A 24108-nucleotide genomic window follows, 5' to 3' on the forward strand; every position below is an offset into this window, starting at 1 on the left:
ATTCTCCGAATAGCTCCGAAAGCTAGTGTTTGAAACAAACATGTTGGACTTTAACCTGGTGTTGTAAGACTTCTTACTGTAAAATAAGAACAGCATATAAATTTGCCAAACCTAAAGTCAAAGTAATTATTACAAATAATGTCACCTGTGACACACCCCTGTCATGCTTAAGGTGCTAGAAACGTATGCCTGCCAGTGCTGCATCTTGGTTTTCCCCCCCACTGGTAATTGCATTGGAGGCAGCTTGCTGACTTTGTTGCTGTGGTGGCCATGTTGCCCTTGGCGGGTGTCCCATGACCATTGGTAGCTGAGCTGCCTCCAGCTGGGAAGGAGGATCCAGCCCCATGGTTGAGCACTCCTCAGATGTCGCTTTGGGAGGATTAGCAGATATGGCATTCCCTCGCCGGTTCTGTGGCAGCGGTATTGACTTGTCTTCTCGGGACGGGGAAACAATAATAAGCCTCCATTAGGTGCTCTGTCTCCCTGAAGGTCCATTCCAGGTCCCCCCACCCAGACATTAAGAGGGCCACTTCACTGTGTCTCACCTCATCCTCTAGTGCACTGAGGTCACTTGTGTGAATATTCCAGCCTTGGCAGCGCAGACTTCAGAGTCAGTTGGCTTATGCATTCACACCTCTGAGCCATCTAACTACACTTCCACACAGGTCCATGCATTCTCAGCACTTCCCTTGTTGACTACAGAAGATCATTGATTTTTTTTGTGGTGCTGAAATCACATGGAGAGTACCATGTTGTGCCAAGCAACGACCTCTGGTTAGAGCTTTTTTGTCAGATGGGGTGGCCTTATCTTGCTGCCCCTGGGCATGAGAATGTTCCACCTGACAATGACCTCCTCCATCTGCTCCCCAGCACTCATTGGAAAAAGTGGGGGCAGGTGCAGAGTTCCCACCTATCTTGCCACCTACCTTCTATGAGCAACAAGGGCTGAGGCCATGACTGCAGAAAAGAGAGTTATTGGAACCCTTCCAGATAGCTCCCTCTCCCTTACCCACACCCCTGGCAGCCTTCAGAGAGCTGTCCCTTTCATTTTTAAACCCCCCCCCTCCCCGGCTCTCCATTGGACCCAATGCGTTTCCACTCTCCCCACAATGCAAACTTAATCGGTCACCCAGGATAATATTGCATTAAAAATGATTTTCCATTTCGGTTCTCCCACTGGAGATGAATTGCAGGCAGTCTACAATATCCTTAGGAGCGTAGACCTGCAAACAATCCAGTATTCCTTGCCATGCAAATTTATGCATGCCATGGAATACAAAGGGATTCCCGAGAGTTTCTGCTATCAGGCTGCCTTGAGCAGGTGGCTCGATAGCAAGGTCCGGCGGCCAGCCACCCTTCCCCTCCACAACACAAATAGAGCCCCCCCGAAAGCACCACACAGCAGCCCCCCACCCCAAATTCCTGGGTGCTCCCACTACTCCCAAGTACGGGGGGGTGACCCAACTCACACACGGGACCTCTGTAATAGAAGGATATCCCCAAGCGACCCCTGCAATAGACTCTGTACCCCATGGCTGACCCCTGGTAAGTCCCCCCCCCCCCAACAGTATCCAATGCGATATACCTGTTACTAAGGGGAACGACCACAGGGGATCCCTGTACTGTCACCCATCTATCTTTATTCTTTGGCGTAACTACCTCCCTGAAGCTTCTATCTCTGAGTCTCAGAGTTGAAAAGGCAGAATCGTATGAGACCAGAAAGGTATCTACAATAGTGCTAAGGTTTGTGAGAAATTACTACAGTTTAGGAGATATAGGTTAGGAACCTGCAGCCCTTCACTATGGCAGAGCAGAGGCCGATGGATCTGCTCAGTGGGATTGGAGAGCAGGCAATTGCTGAGGCAGAGGTCGGCATTGAAGATCCAAGTGATCCTCCGATGAATTGCAATGTCCCTATAGCATGTGTCACCCTTCGCCCCCCCACACCACTCCTACTCACAATCTAACAATGTGTTTTGTCTTTTGTCTTGCAGGATCACCTGGCGATGAGGCGTGACTATCTGGTTGCGACCCCAGCAACAACCCCGCAACTCGCCTGACAACGAGGCGAGACATGCTGGTGACGCACACCTCCAGTCGCCATCTCGCAATCTCGCATCACCCCAGTGCCAATCCAGGGACAATATTGACTTCTTATCACTGCTGGCAGATGGCCTCCACCCCAGAGACATTGGGTGGGATTCACCGGTTGCCGACGCCGAAATCACGTTCGCCGATCGGCCGGAGAATCCCCGTTTGCGCTGAAATTGGGGGGGGGGGGGGGGGGGGGGGGGGCAGTGCCACTTTTGCGATGCTCAGCCACCTCAAAAATGGCACGCCTTCAGGACGGCCTCAGGACGTCACCTGAGGCCCTCCCCGACGCTCCGTCCCAGATGGGGCGTGGAACACTTTTTTTTTCGTGAACAAGGCACCTGAACCGCATCTTCAGCACGCCATTTCACTGATCGTTCTCCACGTTGGTCTGAGGCCTCCGGGTGTGTATTGCCAGGCACAACCGCAGTGGATAACCCCTGTCGCCCAAGAGCCAACCCCTACCTGGGGTAGCGCCTCGAAAATGTCGGCAACCGTCAAATGCGCCAGGATAAAGCTGCTGTGAGTGCTGCTGGGTATGAGGCGCAGACGTGCTTGATGTGTAGCTGATGACCACACACCAACTGTAGATTGAGGGAGTGGAATCCTTCCGGTTTGTGAAGGGCACTTCCCTCATGCGGCGGTGCTCGGAGGGGGTCATGTGTTCCGTCGATCACCCCCTGGACTGGGAGCATCCCAGTGATGGTGGCGAATCCCGCTGCCAGGGCATCCTGGTGGACTCAGTTGATATTGTGGTTGATGTATTGTTCGTCCGGGCATCTAGGGCCTCTGTTAAAACACAGATGCACCTGTGCACAGCCTGTCTGCTCCCTCATAACCCCAGTTCTAGATGCACCATGATCCGGCAGATATGCCGTGGGGTCTCCCTGGATAATGGAGTCTTCGGTCTCACACTCGGTCCAGCAGGTCCTCTAATGGCAGGCACTGCCGTTTTACACTGGGCCTGATGCAGCAGCTCCTTCCCACCTCCTCCTTGGCCTGTTGGGCGACCGGCTCTCCGTCATCACTGGCTGGCTCCTTCTCCTCTGCAGGGCCCTCCCTGAGTGACTCTACAGCTGCACTGTGTCCGCAAGGGCTCCCACAGCCAGGCTGATGCCAACCATTCTTGGTTGGATTCCAAACTCCATTATCTGCAGACATGTCCCAGCCCATCGAAGGACAGACATGTTAGCATGATGAGTACTCTTTGTCCATCCAGGTCCAACAGGCTGCACAGTGGTCCTGGCTTGCACTGCAGTTCCTGCCCCTGAATGTACCCACCCACCGATCTCATTACCACCCCCACTCTCGGCCACTCCCCCTGACACTTTGCTGTCGGCACTGCACCACTGGCCCCTGGGGCCTGTAAATCCGCGCCACCTGTCCCTGCTGGCAGAGGCACTGGCGGCTGGAGGTACCCATGTTAGTGGTATACTCTGCAGCCGCTGTCCTACACCGCCTTCTGGGGTCCACTGTGGGTATCCACCATGGTGGGCCATGTGATCCCGGCCAGTAGTGTGGCACTAGGTTGTGGGGGAATGGGCGCAGTGCGCCACTGACAGGCACCATGCTTTGTGGCATGCATGTGGGCAGGGCCCACTAATCAGGCGCAGCCAAGGGGTTGGGCACCTGTTGGGACCATAGCTGTGGTGTGCTGTAGGTCCTTTGTTGCTACTTACCTGAGGGCAGGATGGGTAGGGGCATGGGTGTAGTGAGCAGGCAGAGATTGGTGGCAGCAGGAGGTCCTCGGTGTGGGCTAGCTGATGGTATCACTGACAGGATGTCTGTCCTGTGAGGAGCATGTGTCAAGGAGGGTGCCAAGGCCATGATGCATGCACCCGCCAGTCGTACGTGTTCTGTGGCTCCCCTGCTGCCCCTGCATTGGGGCAAAGCTTTGGATGTGTACACTAGGATGTGCCAATAACTGGTAGGCGATGGGCTGCGCTGGACCATGCCCCGCCAGTGGATGGGTCAGCAGGGGTGCTGGGGAGAAGGGATTGACTGGAGAGGTGGGGGCTCTGTGCATCTACTGGGGACAGTGGGCAGTCAGCGAGAAGGCTGCCTTGCAGTCTGTGGCAATGGCAGTCCATGTCCAGACACCCCCACCCAGTGGTACAACTGTCAGCCCCACGTTGCACTTTTGGGGACATTACTTACCTCCTCTCTCTCCCTCAGCAGCTACTGCGTTTTTCTCTCGATTTAAATACCACAAGTGAACCGCGCCATCATCACTTCTGTCTGGCAAGGCGGAGCACTGCGGGAAGCTGGAGACTATTGCGTCAATCCGTTAATGAGATGTTAATGTATGCTACTGTACATTTTGCATGCCCAAGCCGGTGTACGCCGGGAGTGCATTCAGGCCATGATTGAGGCGCCGGAGCATGGCATTCCACTGGACGCCCGGCACTGACTTCGATTTTCGGCTGACGCTATATTCTCCACTTCATCGCGATTTGCAATTCCGGTGCTGGCCGATGGAGAATACTGCCCATTATTTGAAGTAATTCTGGAAATCGACCTTGAAGTTTGTGTGAAAGCCTTTTCGACAAAGGAAATCTGAAAGGAAAGATGAAAGTGATACATTGATGGAAGGAGTGGAGGGAAAGTATAATTTAAAAGAAACTTGAAAGTATGACTTTCGAAAACAGCATTTGAAATCACTTGTGCGTGGAAGCCAGATTTCAGTGTGTGAACCACTCCGGCCTCGGGCTGCCCCGAACGTGCGGAAGCCTCCGCCGGCCGGCACACGTGTATCTGTTGGTGTCATCCCATCGCAAATGCAGGGGGGTTCTTCTCCGCACCGGCCATGGCAGAGGTTGACAGCGGCCGGTGCGGAGTGAAAGAGTGCCCCACAGCACAGGCCCGCGGATTGGTGGGCCCCGATCGCAGGCCAGGCCACCGTGGGGGCACCCCCAGGGGCCAGATCCCCCCGAGGACTCTGCAGGCCACCTGTGGAGCCAGGTCCCGCCGGTAAGGACCGGTTGTGATTTATGCCGGCGGGACCGGCCGAAAACGGGTGGCCACCCAGCCCATCACAGGCCGGAGAATCACCGGGGAGGCCGCTGCCAGCAGCCGCCGACCGGCGCACTGCGATTCCCGCTCCCGCCAAAACCCCGGTGCCGGAGAATTTGGCAGCTGGCGGGGTCGGGATTCACGCCACCCACCCGCCAATTCTCCAACCTGGCGGGGGGTCAGAGAATCCCGCCCAAGATTGCTCATGGAATAAGAACATCTGGGGGATTTTCAGGCGAAATCTGCAGACATTCACTTGGTTTCAGAGAGCAGTGCGTCTTATCACAGCCATATGATGTGCTTAAAAAGGACTTTGTTTGTTAATGAGACTATTGTAGTTTAAGATGTACTTTGGATGGATGAATGGATTTGTTTATTGTCACGTGACCCGAGGTACAGTGAAAAGTATTTTTCTGCGAGCAGCTCAAACGGATCATTTACTACATGAAAATAAAAGAAAATACATAATAGGGCAACACAAGGTACACAATGTAAATACATAAACACTGGCATCGGGTGAAGCATACAGGAGTGTAGTATTAATCAGGTCAGTCCATAAGAGGGCTTTGTAATCTGTGTTAATATGAACATTTGTGTAATTGTTAAGATACGGGGGAGGGAGTAAATGAGTATTATATTGTTATAACCTGCCTGCTTACCATTGGCTGGGGAGAAATGACAATCCCACAATTCTATGGGAGTATGAGTATCCCCAATGAGGGGGGGGGAGGGGGGGGGGGGGGCGGAGAAATCATTAGCAGACTGTCTACACCGCTGAAGCCACCTCCCTGGATTTTTGTTGGATACAGGTTGGAAGTTGTTTTCTATTACACCATGCGTCTGTATGGACGTTTGGATGCTTTTGATGCTGCGCTGGAAAGCTGGAACCAGTACGCACAAAGGATGCATTACTATTTCTGGGCAAACAACATCACCGAAAATGAGCGGCAGGTGGTCATATTGCTCACCGCCTGCGGCCCGCATACGTTTGGGGTGATTAGGAGCCTTACGTACCCAGTTGCGCGGACACCAAAACGTTTGATGAACTTGTGAACTTAGTGGGGCAACATTTTAACCCAACCCCATCCACGATAATCCAACGTTACCAGTTTAATACCACTGAGAGGACCCCAGGAGAATCCCTTGCCAGGCTACGCAAGATTGCGGAGTACTGTGACTATGGTGAGACCTTATCAGAAATGTTACAGGACCGTTTGGTTTGCGGTATTAACAATGCGGCCACCCAGAGAAAGTTGTTAGCCGAGCCAACATTGACTTTTCAACAGGCCATTCAAATAGTATTGACCCGCGAGAGCGCAGAATGAGGAGTGCAGGAGTTACAGGGAATGGAGGTGCATGCCTTGGGGCGCAACCCCTTCCGTCCGAAAGCGTCCCCCTGCACCCCTGCGGTACCTTGGGCGAGGCGACGTCAGGATCGACGCCAGTGGCCGTCGGACATTCCTCCCCGAAGGGAGCCTTCTCCAGAACCAATGGATGAGGAGCCATGTCCGTGTCAGACTTGCAGGCGCCGACCCCGCCGTGGACGCCGGTCCTGGGGGCGCCAGAGGCCCCATCGTTCGGAAAGAGACTGGGGCCAGGCCAGGGGGCAGCCCAGGGGCCATATCTTTCATTTGGATGAATCTGCGGCGACTACTCCAGAGGACATGGAGACGGAGGACGACTGCCTGCAGCCGCATTGTGTAGCAGCTCCCCGTGTGGCCCCTATTAAAGTGACAGCACGGGTCAAGGGTCACCCGCTTGTGATGGAGTTGGACACTGGCGCAGAGGTCTCCGTCATCGCCCAGAGGACATTCGACCACATCAAGCAGGGTATACAGACCCTTACATTAACCGACACACAGGCCAGGTTGGCCACCTACATGGGGGAACCATTGGACATTGCAGGAACTACGATGACCCCTGTTGTTTATGGACGCCAGGAGGGTGGTTTCCCACTTATTGTGGTGCGCGACCATGGGCCCAGCCTGTTGGGTCGGGACTGGTTGCGCCATTTGCGGTTGCAGTGGCAGCACATTCTCCACACAGTTTCTGGAGGGTTGACTGAGGTGCTAGGACGATACCCAAATGTATTCCAGCCCAGTTTGGGGAAAATAAAAGGGGCTGCAGCCCGAAAACAAGTCGAACCAGGAGCCACGCCGCACTATTTCCGGGCGCGCCCGGTGCCTTACGCCTTGCTCGAGAAGGTAGAAGGGGAGCTCACTCGTTTGGGTATCATCAGGCCCGTCCGTTTCGCTGACTGGGCAGCACCAATTGTACCTGTAATGAAGCCAGATGCCACAGTTCACTTGTGCGGCGACTATAAAGTTAGTGAAAACATCTTGCCGACTCGACTGATACCCAATGCCTCGCATAGAGGATCTCTGCGCAAAGCTTGCAGGCGGACTCTCGCTCACAAAATTAGATATGAGTCACGCCTACCTACAGTTGGAGTTGGACCCTGCCTCCTGGCCATATGTAATGGTTAATACACACCGGGGCCTGTGTGAATATACACGTTTGCCCTTTGGAGTATCCTCTGGCTGCGCTATTTTTCAATGCATTATGGAGGGCATTTTGAGAGGTTTCGTTGCTGTCTACTTAGATGATGTTTTGATCACAGGGACGTCAGAGCAGGAACATTTGGAAAATTTGGAGGTTGTCCTTAGACGCTTTTCGGAAGCTGGAGTCCGTTTACGTCGCAAAAAGTGCGTCTTTCAGGCAAAGGAAGTAGTCCACCTGGGTTATCGGGTGGACCGCAAAGGTTTGCACCCCGTCGCAGAGAAGGTGCGCGCGATTCAACAGGCCCCCGCCCCGACTGATACTTCGCATCTTTGTTCGTTTCTCGGCCTCGTAAACTATTACGGAAAGTTCCTCTCCAATCTGGCAAATATGCTGCATCTTCTGCGAAAGAAGAATCACACCTGGGTTTGGGGTCAGCCGCAAAAAAAACACTTTCTGGCAGGTAAAACAACAATTGTCGTCGTCTGGGTTACTAGCCCACTATGATCCTGGAAAGCCTTTGCTCGTCATGTGATGCATCCCCGTATGGTATTGGGGCCGTCCTGTCCCACAAGATGGAGAACGGGGCTGAGCGGCCGATAGCTTTCGCCTCCCGCACATTGACTGCAGCGGAAACAAAATGTGCGCAGATTGAGAAGGAGGGCCTGGCAGTGGTCTTTGCGGTGAAACGTTTCCACCAGTACGTACATGGCCGCCACTTCACTATCGTGACTGATCATAAGCCTCTGCTGAGACTTTTCAGAGAGGATAAGCCAATACCACCCATTGCTTCCGCACGGATCCAGCGCTGGGCTTTGTTGCTCGCTGCATACGAGTATTCTCTGAAGCACAAACCAGGAACCCAGATAGGGAATGCCGACGCACTGAGTTGATTGCCTTTATTGACTGGCCCCATGTCGACCCCCACAACCAGTGAAGTGGTTGCAACCCTAAATTTTATGGACACCTTGCCTGTCACGGCATCACAGATCCGTGAGTGCACCCAGACGGAGCCAGTCCTGTCAAAGGTTTGGCACATAGCCCTGTATGGTGGGCAGCATAGACAGCTCCCAGGTGAGTTGCGGGCATTTTCCTCCAAGCTGTCCGAATTCAGCGTGGAAGATAGCATCCTTTTGTGGGGGACGCGTGTGATTGTCCCAGAAAAAGGACAGGAGCTGATACTGAGAGACTTGCACAATGGGCATCCAGGTGTGACCAAAATGAAAATGATGGCCCGGTGTTATGTCAGGTGGCCAGGCCTCGACACCGGCATTGAAGAAGGTGGCCCAAAACTGCTCCATTTGCCAGGAGCATCAGAAGCTTCCGCCGTACGCGCCCCTACATCACTGGGAATGGCCAGGGTGGCCTTCGGCGCGCTTGCATGTGGATCTCGCTGGCCCTTTTCAAGGATCCATGTTCCTTCTATTAATCGACACCCAGTCTAAATGGCTGGAGGTGCATAAGATGGGAGGCACAACGTCCTGTGCAACAATCGAGAAGATGCTTTTGTCTTTCAGTACACATGGCCTCCTCGAGGTGCTGGTCATGGACAACAGCAATCCGTTCACAAGTGAGGAGTTTGCGAGGTTCATGAAGATGAACGGCATATGCCACATCCGCACTGCCCGTTACCACCCGGCTTCAAATGGGTTGGCGGAGTGCGCAGTGCAGACATTCAAACGAGGCCTAAAGAAGCAGTCTTCTGGGTCGGTGGACACGAGACTGGCTCGTTTTTTGTTTTCATACAGGACCACCCCCCATGCAGTGACTGGGGTAGCTCCCGCAGATCTCCTAATGGGCTGGAGACTTCGCACCGGCCTTAGCATGGTTTTCCCGGACATTGGTGCAAAAGTACGCCACGCACAAGAACGATAGGGACATGGTTTTTCTCGGCATCGGCCGATTCAGCAGTTTACGCCCGGTGACCCAGTGTTCGTTCGGAATTTTGCTGGTGGTGCCCAGTGGGTCCCTGGTGTAATCTTTCGCCAAACAGGCCCTATCTCTTACCAGGTGCAAGCCCAGGTTTGTCTCCAGTGCAAACATGTGGACCATGTTCGGTCCAGAAGACTATCCCTTCCAAAGATTCCCCGCCCCAGGAGCTCATTTCTACAGCCGCAGAGACCAGACGCAATGGAAAGTATTCCTCACAATCTTTCTCTGGTGCCTCACTCAAAGCCTGCGCAGTGCGTGACAGAACCGGGTGGATATAGAGACGCCGAGATGACGGAGGCAGCAGACTCTGACTCCGAGATGGAGACACAAGACACCTCAGAGGGGGAATCTTCGGGCCCACGGTCCGTGGATGTACAACCGTTACGCTGTTCATCATGGAAGCGCCGGTATCCATCTCGTTACACGCCGCCTGATCCAGCGCCTCGTGCAAATGGTGTCCGGCCTGCGGCAAAACGAGTCCGATGCCCTCCTTCGCCAGGGTCTTCGGTGGATTCCTTGGACTTTGGGGGGGAGGGATGTTGTAACCTGCCGGCTTACCATTGGCTGGGGACTAATGACAATCCCACAATCCTAAGGGAGTATGAGCTTCCCCAATAAGGGGGGGTGGGGGGGGCGGAGTAATCATTAGCAGACTCCCTGCATAAATAGAGCTAGCCAGTTTGAAACCAGCAGAGAGAGAAGAGTGAGCAGCAAGGGAAGTTGCTGCTGCTGTTGTGTGTATATATATATATGTTATTGTAAATAAATGTTATTTCTTTGTGTCGTGAAAACTCGTGCTGGATTCTTCGTGGCCCTCACAAAATATATCAAACCAATATTTTCATGTTTAATAAATGTTTTTATCTTGTTTTTCTAGTTTTAACAAATTGTGGTACTGTGACTCTGTTCCTCCATGTTTTATAAAAAAAATAGTAAACGTTATGTTTTGTGAGCCAGAGTCCCATTCTGAGATCTTCACATCCAGTTAGAACATTAACTGGGATCATAACATTTGCCTGTTAAGTAATGTTTGATTTCTGTTGATTTTAGTTTGCTCGTAAAAACATATTATGTCCTTTTGGTAATTTCCATCGTTCATTGGGACATTCATCTCTTTTTTTAAAAAGCAAGCTGGCAGCCCTCAATGAACTACCACAGCTGGCATGGGATTGAACCCATGCCATTAACGTCATTCTGCACCACCATCTAGCCATCTTCCACTGAGGTAACCCTTCCTCAGTACCCCTGCCATCGGTAGTTTTGTGATTGAATTTTACAGCTTTATTCCTTATTCTGTGAAAACAGTAATCAAGTTGTGTTTATTTTATGGATATTTCTATACCTATGTATTTAATTCTTTTTTACAATACTTGAAGCTGAGACTTTAAGACGCACCAAGTGAAATGGATGGGGGTCATGATGGAAGATCTGACCCGTAGAGTAAACACATTTAGGAAGCAATACTCAATTATTTTGACGCTTTTATGTTGAGCATCGAGGTAGATTAAAGAAATTAATAATTTATATCAAAAAAGAAATAAGGAAGGGGCTAATAGTTATTTTTGTTTCTCTCCTCAGGTACAAGGTTGCATCTTAGAAAACAAGAAATAATTTTGACCATCTGCTTGAGCACCATTCTTGGAGTGGTCATTCTAACCATTATTATGTATAATGTCACCAAATGCAAACGAAGGAGAGCACAGTATTCACATCGCCCTCTCTATGCCAGTTCGTATGAGGAGCCAGGTATGTTTAGTAACACAAACACCCTGCCCCCAAAAATGCTGGAAATACTCAGTAGGTCACAATTGAAAGGGATATCATGCATATGTTCATACTAATATTGCTGTTGACAGATTCTCACGTTCAGCGCTGTTAATGATTCCTAACATTTCTTTTGAGATCTACTATTATTTTCCAGCATTTTATATTTTTATTTCAGACTTCCAGCATCTGCGGTATTTTGCTTATGTATTTGCAATATGTCTCTTCTATGCAGGTAGGAAGTAGACCTTTTGAGCTTTGTTTAATAGAACTAAACCAAGTAAACTGATATTAATTGCTTTTGACTTGGCATTTTTCCCATTTCTTGTTGGCATGTTCACAGACAGGCAGCAGTTTCCAAAAGCATGTTGAAACATGCATCTTTATTCCCCATCAAAAATAGGGTAGTATTAAGGTTTCCACATCTACTGGATTGTCCTGGAGTTTTCAGATATTAAACATTAATCTCCAGTACACTGGTGCAAACCACTTGGGAGAATTACATTCGGGCATTGGAACATTTCCTTGAAATTATCCTCGAACAGCTTTTTATTTGTTGTAAAAATATTGGCAGTGGAATAAAAGTTGTTTAATTGGAAGTCAAAAATCATCCAATCAGATAGGAGTCTTCTGCTTGCTATGAGGTTGGGTGTGTTTGGGTGTGGTGAAACCTCCAGGAATAGATCACACCAGGGTTGGCAGCTATTATTAGTATGTCTAACTAATGCCTAATTATTGTCAGCCAAGTACTGTTGAATACATCAGATACCAACCATGTTCTGCAATCACCGATAAAAATATTACTTTACCAGATTTCAGAAGAAGTTACAGGTGTAACTAACAGTACTCTCTACAGCAGCATTAGCATGAATATATAATATACATTTGCTGTTACTTTAAACAAATTAACTTTTATGTGAAGATAGCTGTTAAAATGGTTTGTCATTAAAAGCACATCTCCATTATTGTTGGCATCAAACTTTCCAGGATACTATTTCAAGGTGTTGCCTGTTATTTTTTGTTAGCCTTTTCTTGTTAAACTGAAACTTTAGGTCAAATTTTAAGTAATGAATTAATTAATGTTTATAATAACTTCACTACAGAAGCAAGTATGGAGTAATGCTACTCCAGTCATTATCTCTTTGAAATAAATCCTATTGTGAAGAATTCCTTTCTTCATTATTTGTAAGAAAATTATTCATGCATTTTCTTGAGACTATATTTACAAGTTTGCTAAAAAATGCTTTCTGGAGGAACACATTTGTTCTGTTCCGACATTTAGAAATCTTCACTTTCAGTGGGACTGAGTTAAGTTTCAGGATGGTCCACTTCTGATCCACCAGCAGCCCACACAGTCTGGTGTGAAGACGTTAAAGCTATTTTAAGGTCATGGCCTCATTCACATGGAACCATTGGACTGCAAGTACCTTGATGCAGCTTGTTCCATTCAGATTACTTCAATATTGGGCAACCCAAAAGCTGCTACACCAATAGCAAGGTGAGCATATTGGGGAGAACACAATCATGGAGGGAGCAGAGTCTAGCTATTCAGATTTAGTCTCTTCTTGGTCCCACAAAATAATTTCAGAGTAGAGTACCTAGAGTTATTCAGCTGTATGACCAGTGGAACTTGTCAAAGTTCACAGTGCAAATTCTGACTAGCTCTGTTGTGAAATGGAAAACATGGTCCCTTGCACATCAGATGACCCTTATTTACATAGTAAAAGGGGCCTAGGATCTGAAGCAAGTCGACACTTCAACCACCTGGCTGTCTAACTTCCAGGATTATTCTGAAGTCTCCAAGAATGAGACTAAATTCCAGGAGAATGTCATGATCAACCATGGAGAAAAAATATAGAGACACGAAAAACATTTTGTATTTTCTTTTAACAATTCAGTTTTAGTTATATAAATATTGGAGATTAGGGGAAATGTGTCTGATAGGTGGTGTGATGAATCCTCCAGAAATGCCACTAGAGGTGGCAACTATACTGATGGCAGTTAGTCCACTATTGGAATGGATGGGGCGATATATCTCTTGCTCCTATTTGATCTAACCCAGTTAGTTATTGTCCTATTAAATGTTGATTTCGTCGCCAATGATTTTGTGACGTGTGAATGTCTGTTTTTCTTTTACGTAGGAGGAAGTTACAATATTCCAGATGACACATTGGTAATTTCAGGAGGTCTTTATGATGAATCACGTGTTTATAATCCCAACATGACTATTCTTGAAGAAGATGATGAGCTTCACAGTGAATATCCTGCTTTTAGTTCCAAATACAACCAATTCAGACTGGAATTGGTACCAGAGGAAAGGGAGGTCACAAGTCAAGGATCTTCTTTTGGCACATTTCAACCACAAACATAGGTTTATTATAACCCACTACGCACATTCTGAGTTACCTGTGTTTCATATATAGACTTTCCTCAACAATAAAACAAATGAACAGGTAGATTTTCATACTTTGGCCCTAAGCCTCCATAACTGAACTTAAGCTGAGCATCTATTCTGCAGTGTGTGTGACTCTCTATCTGTAAGCCAGACTCCAAAATATGCCGTGGAACACTTAAGATAAATGTCCAAATCCTACTTGTACGGAATCTATATTCTAATTTTCAAACAGAAAATTCAGTTATCAAATTAGAAAAAAGTAATTTTTTTAAAAAGGCTAAAAAATGCAGAACAGTGTTTCCTTCTCAAACAGTGCACGTAATTTCCTTTGAGCAATGTTTGCAGGAAAATTATTTTCCAGTTCATAAAAATCAGATATGGGCATTCCTAATTTATATCAAGGAACCGATATATTTATTTCCTATATGACAGCAGGGAAATCAAAAATCAAAAACATCCCAAGCACTTTAAAGGAGTAATATAAAACAAAGAATGACACCAAGCTACATGATGTTGGATCGGATGACCAAAAGTTTGGTCAAATGGGTAAGTTTTTAAGGACAGCCTTGAAGGAGGGAAACGTGGTAGAGAGGCTGAGAGGCATAGGGAGGGTATTTCAGACCTTGGGACCGAGGTAACAAAAGTTAGACCATTGGTGGAGTGATTAAAATTGGGGATGCGTAGGAGGCCAGAAAGTAGGAGGGCGGAAAACATCTCAGATGATTGTGGGACTGGATGAACAGTAAACTGTCTGTTTTAAAATAAGGATGAATTGATTCTCAAGCTGAAAGAAAATTGACCTCCATTTGGAGTTCCCATTAAATGCATTTCTTATTAATCCTCATAAAATATACTTGACAGGTACAATGCCTGCACTATCAATGATATAGGAATATGGCAGGTTCTACCGGTAACTATGATGCAATATTTATGACACAAAGAGGGATGTAAATTGGTGGTTGTATCTTTCAGCACAATGTTTAAATATATCTATGGTTCAGAAACCTGTTTATAACCTATTTTAGAGTTGTATAGATTTATTTTTTATAAATAATTTTATATCCTGGCATGTTTATCAGTGGACTTCTCCTGAATACTTATTGAAGTGAACCCTTTCCCCTAATCTAACACACACCAGAAGGAATTCTCCAGTCATTGCGATTCACTTTTCCTGCCGGCAGGGCTACTCCGCCCAAGTGTTTCCCATAAGCGTGGGGTGGTTACAATGGGAAATCACATTGGCAATCGGGAGAAAGATGGAATCCTGCCGACAGTAAACGGCGAACTGTCGAGAAACCGGAGAATCCCGTTCACGCTTATTTCATAGCCTTCTACTCTTTCAGCTGCATCTCAATCTTCCTAAATAACATCAGATACTCCAATAAGACTGTGAATAAACTGTTCTACGAATCTTAGTGTTGATTGTATAATGCATTGAGAGATGTTTTTGAGGTTGTACTGAATAAAAGTTTTAAGTCACACGTGTATTGTTGGTAAAGGACGCTAATAGTCAAAACTAATAGTCAAAAATACATTTAGTGCAAAATTTCATTGCATGCAACGTTACGAAGACCCTCCTTCAGGTGCGCATGAGGCGTCGCTGACTACATCCCATACTTATTCACAGACTCACTTATTCATTATTGAACTTATGTCACATACTACGGGACTTTGTTTTCTAATAAAGGATAAAACATGCATCTTTTGGTTGCGGGAGGGGGTCCATTTTAACTGTCAGGGCATTGCTGGCTGAAAAATGTTGCAATCGGCCAGTTTCCCATCCACCCATGGTATGACTAGGTCACAACAATTTTATCCAATGCTTCACCTTCTGGAAAGCCATCGGCAGATTCCTCATTCAGACCAAAGTTTCTGGATTCTCCATTTCTGAGACACGGGGTGGGATTCTCCGTTGCCCGACGCCGATATCGTAATTGGTGATCGGGTGGAGAATCCCTGTTTGCGACCGAATCGGGGCCGGCGCCTGTTTTCGGATGCTCTGCCACCTCCAAAATGACATCATCGAGGAGTACGCCGTACGCCGTTGGTACGGCCTCAGGATGTTACCTGAAGGCCCTCCCCTGATGCTCCGTCCCCGATGGGCCAACGTCCCAACGGCGCCGGGCACGTGCTCTCAGTTTTTGTGAACCCGGTGTGATGGCTGCGGACTGTGTCCAGTGCCGCAACAGTCAGGTGGGGGTGGGGGGGAGCTTTGCTGCTGGCTGGGGGGGGGGGGGCTTAGGCGAGGGCTGGGGGGGACTGATGGAGGGTGGCCTGGGGCTGCCGAGGGAGTGTCCAGGGGGGCTCTATCTGGCAGGTCGGGGCCATATTGTACAGCGTGACCGCTGCAGGTTGTCACTGTGAACATATTCGGTCACAGACCCGGAAATTCTCTGGACGTTTACATTGTGAAGGCTGTGCGTTTTACGTGGTATGGCTGCTCACCCCTCACCGGTCGGAGGATTGGTGCTGGGGCCTTGCCGATTTCTTTATCGTAAAACCAGACACTTCCTCCAGACATTGTTTCAAAATCGGAGAATCCAGTCCGAAGTGTTGACACCAGGGCAGGATTAGTGGAATTCTATGACACCGCACCTGGACCAATTCAACGACCGTTAAAGGGATAACACCGGTGCCACATGGAACACAATCGATTCCAATGAGAAACGGTGTCGGATTTGCCGGGTCCAGGATTGACTCAGGAGGCAGACAAACTGCAGTCACATGTATACACTTCACTCTCCACACTCATCCCAGCCAACAAGATGACAGCAAGACACGCGGCATGAGATTTGGCAACGCAGAACTGAAGATGCTGCTGGACGCCATGGAAGAGAGGTGGGTGGCCCTATACTCTGGGGTGGGAAGGAGGCTGCGAGCCACCACCATTCTCCAGGCCTGGGAGCAGGCGGCAGTGGCCGGAGAACCCAACGAAAGTGCAGTTGCCGTGGTGGAGGTCAGCATAGGGTGAGGAAGTGAGATCCCGCTGAGTTGCGGTTCCCCATAGCACGTCTGACACTCCCTCCACCGGACCATCACCCCCATCCCCGTCCATCCATCCAACCCACACCCAGCCCCCACAACCCCTCCCCACCATCACCAATCCTACACGCCCTCCCCACGCTATCCCCACCACCCCTACTCTGCTCCTCCCTTCCCAGTCCGTGATGCAATCTTGTGTCTTGCAGGAGCTGCTGGTGATGGCGTGGGCCCTTCTGGTGTTTCTTGCCCCAGGTTCCAGCCACAACCAGAACCCCATGTGTTGCCCAGCCACATGGACGAGACTGACACAGGTGGGAGCCCTTTTCCCGCATCCCGAGACACCCTGGAACTTAAGTCCGGGGAAGACACTGACTTCCCGTCACAACTGTCTCCAACACTCTCCACCATCCCAGAGACACCCATCTCGGCTGGGCACTTTAGAGAGGAGGCTCCTGGGACACTCTGTGGTGTGTACCACGCACATTCTCTGGTACAGCAGGTGTAAGTAGGAACTCCCGAGGGGGTGGATGGTTGGAGGGTGTACCATCTCCAGGGACTAGTGTAGTGGATTTAGGTTATTCTGGACCTGATAATACTCTATTACCAACCTATGCTCTAGGTCAACCTATCAAAAGAGGGAAACCTGTTTTCCTGCCAAGACTCAGAATAGATCTCATGAAGGGAGAATGCTTTTTCAGGTATCAAGCAGTTAAACAAGGTCTCAGTTACTTTTTATGGGGAGAGTTCAGATTTGTCACTCTTAACTAAATCAACACCTCTAAAGGAGTGGGTCATAGCCTATTCAGGGCTTCCTAAATGAGTGTCTAGGATTTTCTACTTCGAGATTAATTTTCACACAGTATAATTTTAATTAAAGTATCTTTATTCCTGTACCAGCCTCCCCGAACAGGTGCCGGAATGTGGTGACAGGGGCTTTTCACAGTAACTTCATTTGAAGCTTACTTGTGACAATAAGCGATTTTCATTTCATTTCAGTTTCATTATTGTGAAAATACTCCCAATAGATACTGATGCGCTAACAATTGCACACAGAAACAAGAAACGGTACAAAAGAGCCTTTATTACCGTGAGATGGTATTCCCTCAACTGCAGCTGTAGAATGGCAGCTCAGGAGGTCTCATGGATATTTATACTGCTCCCTGTGGGCGGAGCTCGCTGGCAGGGGCTTACCGACAAACCTGTAATAGCAGGTACTATTGTACATCCCCTAATAGAGGCACACACATATATATACAGTGGTGGATTACCACAGATACATACTGAATTGCAGAGTTAAAGTATAAGTGGTCTAAACAGTCCTTCTAGTTATCTGTTATTAGTACAACGGCCGGGATTCTCCCCTACCCAGCGGGGGTCCCGGCGGGACGGAGTGGCGTGAACCACTCCGGCGTCGGGCCTCCCCAAAGGTGAGGAATTCTCAACACCTTTAGGGGCCAAGCCCTCACATTGAGGGGCTAGGCCCACGCCAGAGTGGCTCCCGCTCCGCCGGCCGGCGCGAACGGCCTTTGGTGCCCGGCCAGCGGGGGCCGAAAGACCTTCGCCGGTCGATGGAAATCTGCGCATGCGCCAGTGCGTCAGCGGCTGCTGACATCATACGCGCGGCGCATGCACAGGGGAGGGGGTCTCTTCTGCCCCCGCCATGGTGAAGGCCATGGTGGGGCGAAAGAAAAAGAGTGCCCCCACGGCACAGGCCCTCCCGCCGATCGGTGGGCCCCAATCGCGGGCCAGGCCACCGTGGGGACACCCCCCGGGGTCATATCACCCCGCACCACCACCCACCCCCCAGGACCCCCCGGAGCCCGCCCGCGCCGCCAATCCCGCCGGTGAGGTAGGTGTTTTGATTCCAGCCGGCGGGAGAGGCCTGTCAGCGGCGGAACTTTGGCCCATCGCGGGCCCATCGGGGGTCGGAGAATTCCGCCCATGATTGTTAACGGTACTATGTTATCTGCTACCAAAATAAATTCTCTCAATAGAATGAGATTATCTAAACATGGAAAAATCCTAAAGCATTTCTATCAGTTTCTTAATACATTTCTAAGAAGTTATACAAAACCACTTACAACCTGAGGTTTTGTTCGACAAGACAAGCTTATAAGAAAAGAACTGACTCACGCACTAGAGGGGGGTCAGAATTAGAAAGTGCTTCTGCTAAAATGCCTTCTCCTTAAATACATAAAAGTTGTTTATCGGTTCAGGAAGGCATTTGTTACTTCGGCATTTATTGTTGGTTAATTACCTATAGCCAAGTGGCTAACTGGATGTACTATCACTGATAGATCTTTTAATAGTTGCAGGATCTGTGTAATTGTCAGGAGTCCTGAGATGTATTGACAAGGGGGCCTCGTTTGGTGCCTGTCTTTTTTCAGTGTTGTCACTTTCTCCAGATATCAGAAACAGACCATTTTGTGAAGGTGTTATCGTAAGTGCCCAAAGGTATAGTTTGAGAAGGATTTGTGTATCTGTTTATCTGTTCTCATATTTTGGCCATGGGTCAACATGTTCAAGGTCTATGGCAATCTGTGCAGGCTGTGGCCAAGGCCCAGGACAGGGCTGCCCTATCACAGACAGCCATGTACTAAAGCCACCTGGAAATTGCTACGCTCCAGAGCTTACCCCAGGAGGCCAAGGCTGAGAGTGTCGGCAACATTTCCCAGGCACTGGCCAACATGGCACACACACAAGGAGATGGCACAGTCACTGGCTGCTGTAGCACAGAAGCAAAAGGTGGTGGCACAGCCGCAGTGTGATGTGGCACAGTCCCAGATAGACGTGGTCCACTCCACGGCTGTGAGCATGCAGATCCTGGCCGAGACGAGAGTGGGCCTCCAGGACTGGCAGCACCAAGTGCTGGGGAAGCCTCAGAGGAAAGCTCAGCTCGCACCCCCATCCCGTGGAGTAGCCCAAGAGTCATTGGGCACCCCTGAGGGAGGAGGAGAGAATGGGGCCCATGCTGTTAACTCCCGCAGAGGAGGTACCGGAACATTGCACCGCCCCAGACTCCACCTGCTCCTGTCCCTGGCGGATCTGGTGGGCAGCAGGCAGAATGGCAGCACCATGCCACCTGGAATACTTGAGCAGCAGCCAGTCTTATACAAGCCCGGTCACCCCAGAAGATGGCCACCAAAGGGAACCCAAGTTTCAGGCCGGGAATTGAAGTGGTCCGCCTCCACACCTGATGGACCGCCTGAGGATCCACCTGGATGTAGTGTTAGTCCTGTAAGGCCAGAAAAGTAGACACCAGTGAAGTTGGGACGGGTGTAGGGCACAGGGGCATTAGGGAATAAGGCACAAACCTGTATATGTGTTTAAACATCTGTGCACGTCACAACCTGTCTCGGTGCTCTGTCAGAAAGGTATGAGGGATGGGCTGGTCTGGGCTGGCCGCAGAGAGGGCACACGGGGGAGGGAGAGGAATGGAGTCACATTCGGGTGGGCCTGGTCCAGGGACCGCGGTTCAGCCAGCGTTCACCCCTCTTATGTCCCACCCCCATACCCCACTGTCCTCACCGCCACCACCACAGGGATTCAATTGGACTGTGTAATGGAATGGGCAGCTCGCAGGTAGGAATCACCCAGGTGGACGGTGAAAAGTGCTTCCATGGGCAGGAGTCAGATGTTGTCAAACGATGCAGAGCACCACAGCTCATCACAGAGTGGGTCGTCATCATCCTCCACCCCATGGGCCAATGCAGGGCCCGCAGCCCGCAGTGAGGCAGGTAGAAATCATGGAGGGGTTATGTGCAGTGGAGGGGTGCAAATGCAGTGTCCGTGTCCCTGGACCATGCCCCCCTAGCCAGTGAAACCGGAGGTGATTAGAGCACCCCGTGCACTTTGGTCCAGGCGCACACATTGTACGGCCTCCCATGTCTGCCCGGGCCCCATGTCCGGTTTATCCCCACCCTACCCTGTGTCCTCCTCATCAAACAAGGACTGGCATTCATTCTCCTCCTCCAGCGCGCCGCCCCTTTGTTGCGCGATATTGTGGAGGAAACAGCAAGCCACACCGATGTGGGAGACCCTTCCTGCGCTGAAGGGCCCCTCCAGAACGATCCAGGCACCTAAACCACATCTTCCGGAAGCTGAAGCACCCCTTGATCATGTTCCTGGTTGCTGCATGGGCGTCAGTGAAGCGGGTCTCTGTGTCGATATGTTGTCTCCGGATAGGCATTATCAGCCTTGACCGCAGCAGATAACCCCTGTCATCCAGGAGCCAGCCCCCTAGCCTTGGGTGCACCTCGAAGAGTCCAGGAATTGTCGAGTGTCCCAGGATAAAGGTGTTGTGCACAAGCCCGAGTATCGGGTGCAAAGGTGCATGATGCACATCTGATGGTCACACACTAGCTGCACATTCCTCGAGTGGAACTCATTTTGGTTTGAGAAGAGTGGCCTGTCATCTGCAGCTGCTCATAGGGCGACATGCATCCCATCGATCACCCCCTGGACCCGGGGCATCTCAGTACCCAACAGCCTGGGCATCTTGGTGGGCACAGTTCACATTGAAATGGATGCATTATGCCGACTGCGCATATGGGACCTCCATGATGGTATGGATGCACCTGTGCACCGAGGTCTGTGGGATCCCGGACACTCCCCACTCACCGCCTGGAAGGACCCTGTGGCATAGAAGTTCAAGACGACCATCACCTTGACAGCCACCGGGAGAGGGTGTCCTCCCCCATTCCCTCACGTGGCAGTTGTGCCATGATCTGGCAGATATGTCAGCCGGCAGGCCCCCGAATGACAGGTTCTGCTGGCCTCATGCAGAGCCTCCTTTGCACCTCCTCCTCCTCCTTGGCCTGTTGAGTAGCCGGCTATCCATCCTCACCGGCTGCCTCCTGTTTCTCTGGGGCAGGCCCCGCTGCTGCAGCATCCTCCGCTTTGAGCAGCTCCAGCTCGTACAGCCTCAGCGTAGCCGCGAATAGGAGTAAGGCCGCAAGTGCTGGTTGAATTCCAACATCCATTGTCTGCAGGGGATGAAGGGCAGACATGTTGGTATGGTACATACTCCCGTGCTCAACCAACAGGCTACATGGTAACCCCGGTTGGCAACAGGACCCTGGCCCTGTCGATGCCCAGCACCGTGGGGGCCTCTGGCCCTGGCGTCCGTCCCTGCTGACAGGGTCCCATCGGCTGGTGCTGCTCTTGCCAGCGGTACGCTCTGCGGTCACCATGAACCTCTATGCCACAGGGTCCTTCCAGGTGCCGAGTGGGGACCTGTCTGGGATCTCAGAGAGCACGTTGGCAGGTGCAACCGCAACATCATGGAGGCCCTACATGCCCAGTCAGCATAATACATCTATTTTAATGTGGACCAAGCCCATCCAGCACCTGCTGTTGGGGCTACTGTGGGTGTTGCCCTTGGTGTGTCATGTGATGCCTCCCAGCAGGTGGTGGCCAGCTGGGTTGTGGTATGGCAGAGTGTGTGGTACATGTGTGGTTGGTGGGGGCTGGTGCATGGGGATGCTGGGATGGAGCATGGTGGCTGGGGTGTGGGGTTGGTGGAGTGGGGGCACCCATATGGTCGGTATCACTGTGCAAAACCACGGGCCAAGGTCGCAGGTCAGTAAGGTACGCAGTAATATGGCTGCCTTAACACTTCTCCGATCCCGTTGGGGATCACCCTGGCCCACCCATAACCCCCCTGCTGCCACCCCCACCCGGCCCTTGCAGCCCCCTCTGCCTCCCCCTAGCCAGCCCGGCAAATGTCAGACCGGCAGCCCACGGTCACGCCTCTGCATGACAAACTCCTCTCTCAAAGAACAAAGAAAATTACAGCACAGGAACAGGCCCTTCGGTCCTCCCAGCCTGCGCCGATCCAGATCCTTTATCTAAACCTGTCTCCTATTTTCCAAGGTCTACTTCCCTCTGTTCCCGCCCGTTCATATACCTGTCTAGATGCCTCTTAAATGATGCTATCGTGCCCGCCTCTACCACCTCCGCTGGTAAAGCGTTCCAGGCACCCACCACCCTCTGCGTAAAAAACGTTCCATGCACACCTCCCTTAAACTTTCCCCCTCTCACCTTGAAATCGTGACCTCTTGTAACTGACACCCCCACTCTTCGGAAAAGCTTGTTGCTATCCATCCTGTCCATACCTCTCATAATTTTGTAGACCTCAATCAGGTCCCCCCTCAACCTCCGTCTTTCCAACGAAAACAATCCTAATCTACTCAACCTTTCTTCATAGCTAGTACCCTCCATACCAGGCAACAACCTGGTGAACCTCCTCTGCACCCTCTCCAAAGCATCCACATCCTTTTGGTAATGTGGCGACCAGAACTGCGCGTAGTATTCCAAATGTGGCCGAACCAAAGTCCTATACAACTGTAACATGACCTGCCAACTCTTGTACTCAATACCCCTTCCGATGAAGGCAAGCATGCTGTGTGCCTTCTTGACCACTCTATCAACCTGCGTTGCCACCTTCAGGGTACAATGGACCTGAACTCCCAGATCTCTCTGCACATCAATTTTCCCCAAGACCCTTCCATTGACCAAATAGAAGTTGGGCAGCACGGTAGCATGGTGGTTAGCATAAATGCTTCACAGCTCCAGGGTCCCAGGTTCGATTCCCAGCTGGGTCACTGTCTGTGTGTCTGCACATCCTCCCCGTGTGTGCGTGGTTTTCCTCCGGGTGCTCCGGTTTCCTCCCACAGTCCAAAGATGTGCGGGTGAGGTGGATTGGCCATGATAAATTGCCCTTAGTGTCCTAAAGAATAAGGTTAATGGGGGGATTGTTGGGTTAAGGGTATGGGGTGAATATGTGGGTTTGAGTGGGGTGATCATTGCTCGGCACAACATCGAGGGCCGAAGGGCCTGTTCTGTGCTGTTCTGTTCTAAATATCTAAATAGTCCGCTCTTGAATTTGATCTTCCAAAATGCATCACCTCGCATTTGCCTGGATTGAACTCCATCTGCCATTTCTCTGCCCAACTCTCCAATCTATCTATATTTTGTTGTATTCTCTGACAGTCCTCCTCGCTATCTGCAACTCCACCAATCTTTGTATCATCTGCAAACTTGCTAATCAGACCACCTATACCTTCCTCCAGGTCATTTATGTAGATCACAAACAGCAGTGGTCCGAGCACGGATCCCTGTGGAACACCACTATTCACTCTTCTCCATTTTGAGACACTCCCTTCCACCACTACTCTCTGTCTCCTGTTGCCCAGCCAGTTCTTTATCCATCTAGCTAGTACACCCTGAACCCCATACGACTTCACTTTTTCCATCAACCTGCCATGGGAAACCTTATCAAACGCCTTACTAAAGTCCATGTACTACTAAAGTCTCCGGCTAAGAAGGCCATGACCTCTACAAGAAATCCAGTTACAGCCTCCACAAAGCCAAAAGGGGTGCCAAGAGACAATACTAGACTAAGCCAGAGTCACCAACTTGTCATGATATGC

The 24108-nt window shown here is 50.3% G+C and overlaps 1 protein-coding gene across 2 annotated transcripts in view; it reads left to right on the plus strand.

The window, feature by feature from the left end:
• Nucleotides 1–15178, plus strand: part of si:ch211-105j21.9 (sialomucin core protein 24-like) — an 83023-nt gene extending 67845 nt beyond the window's left edge. For both annotated transcript variants that reach the window (XM_038820265.1, XM_038820264.1), the window contains exons 3-4: nt 11113–11280; nt 13440–15178. In XM_038820265.1, coding sequence (XP_038676193.1) covers nt 11113–11280; nt 13440–13669 — 398 coding nt within the window. In that variant the 3' untranslated portion in view covers nt 13670–15178. The remainder of the gene's footprint in view (nt 1–11112; nt 11281–13439) is intronic.
• Nucleotides 15179–24108: the final 8930 nt, after the last annotated feature.

The sequence above is a fragment of the Scyliorhinus canicula genome, chromosome 15 (assembly GCF_902713615.1).
Source record: "Scyliorhinus canicula chromosome 15, sScyCan1.1, whole genome shotgun sequence".
NCBI classification, from domain to species: Eukaryota; Metazoa; Chordata; class Chondrichthyes; order Carcharhiniformes; family Scyliorhinidae; genus Scyliorhinus; species Scyliorhinus canicula.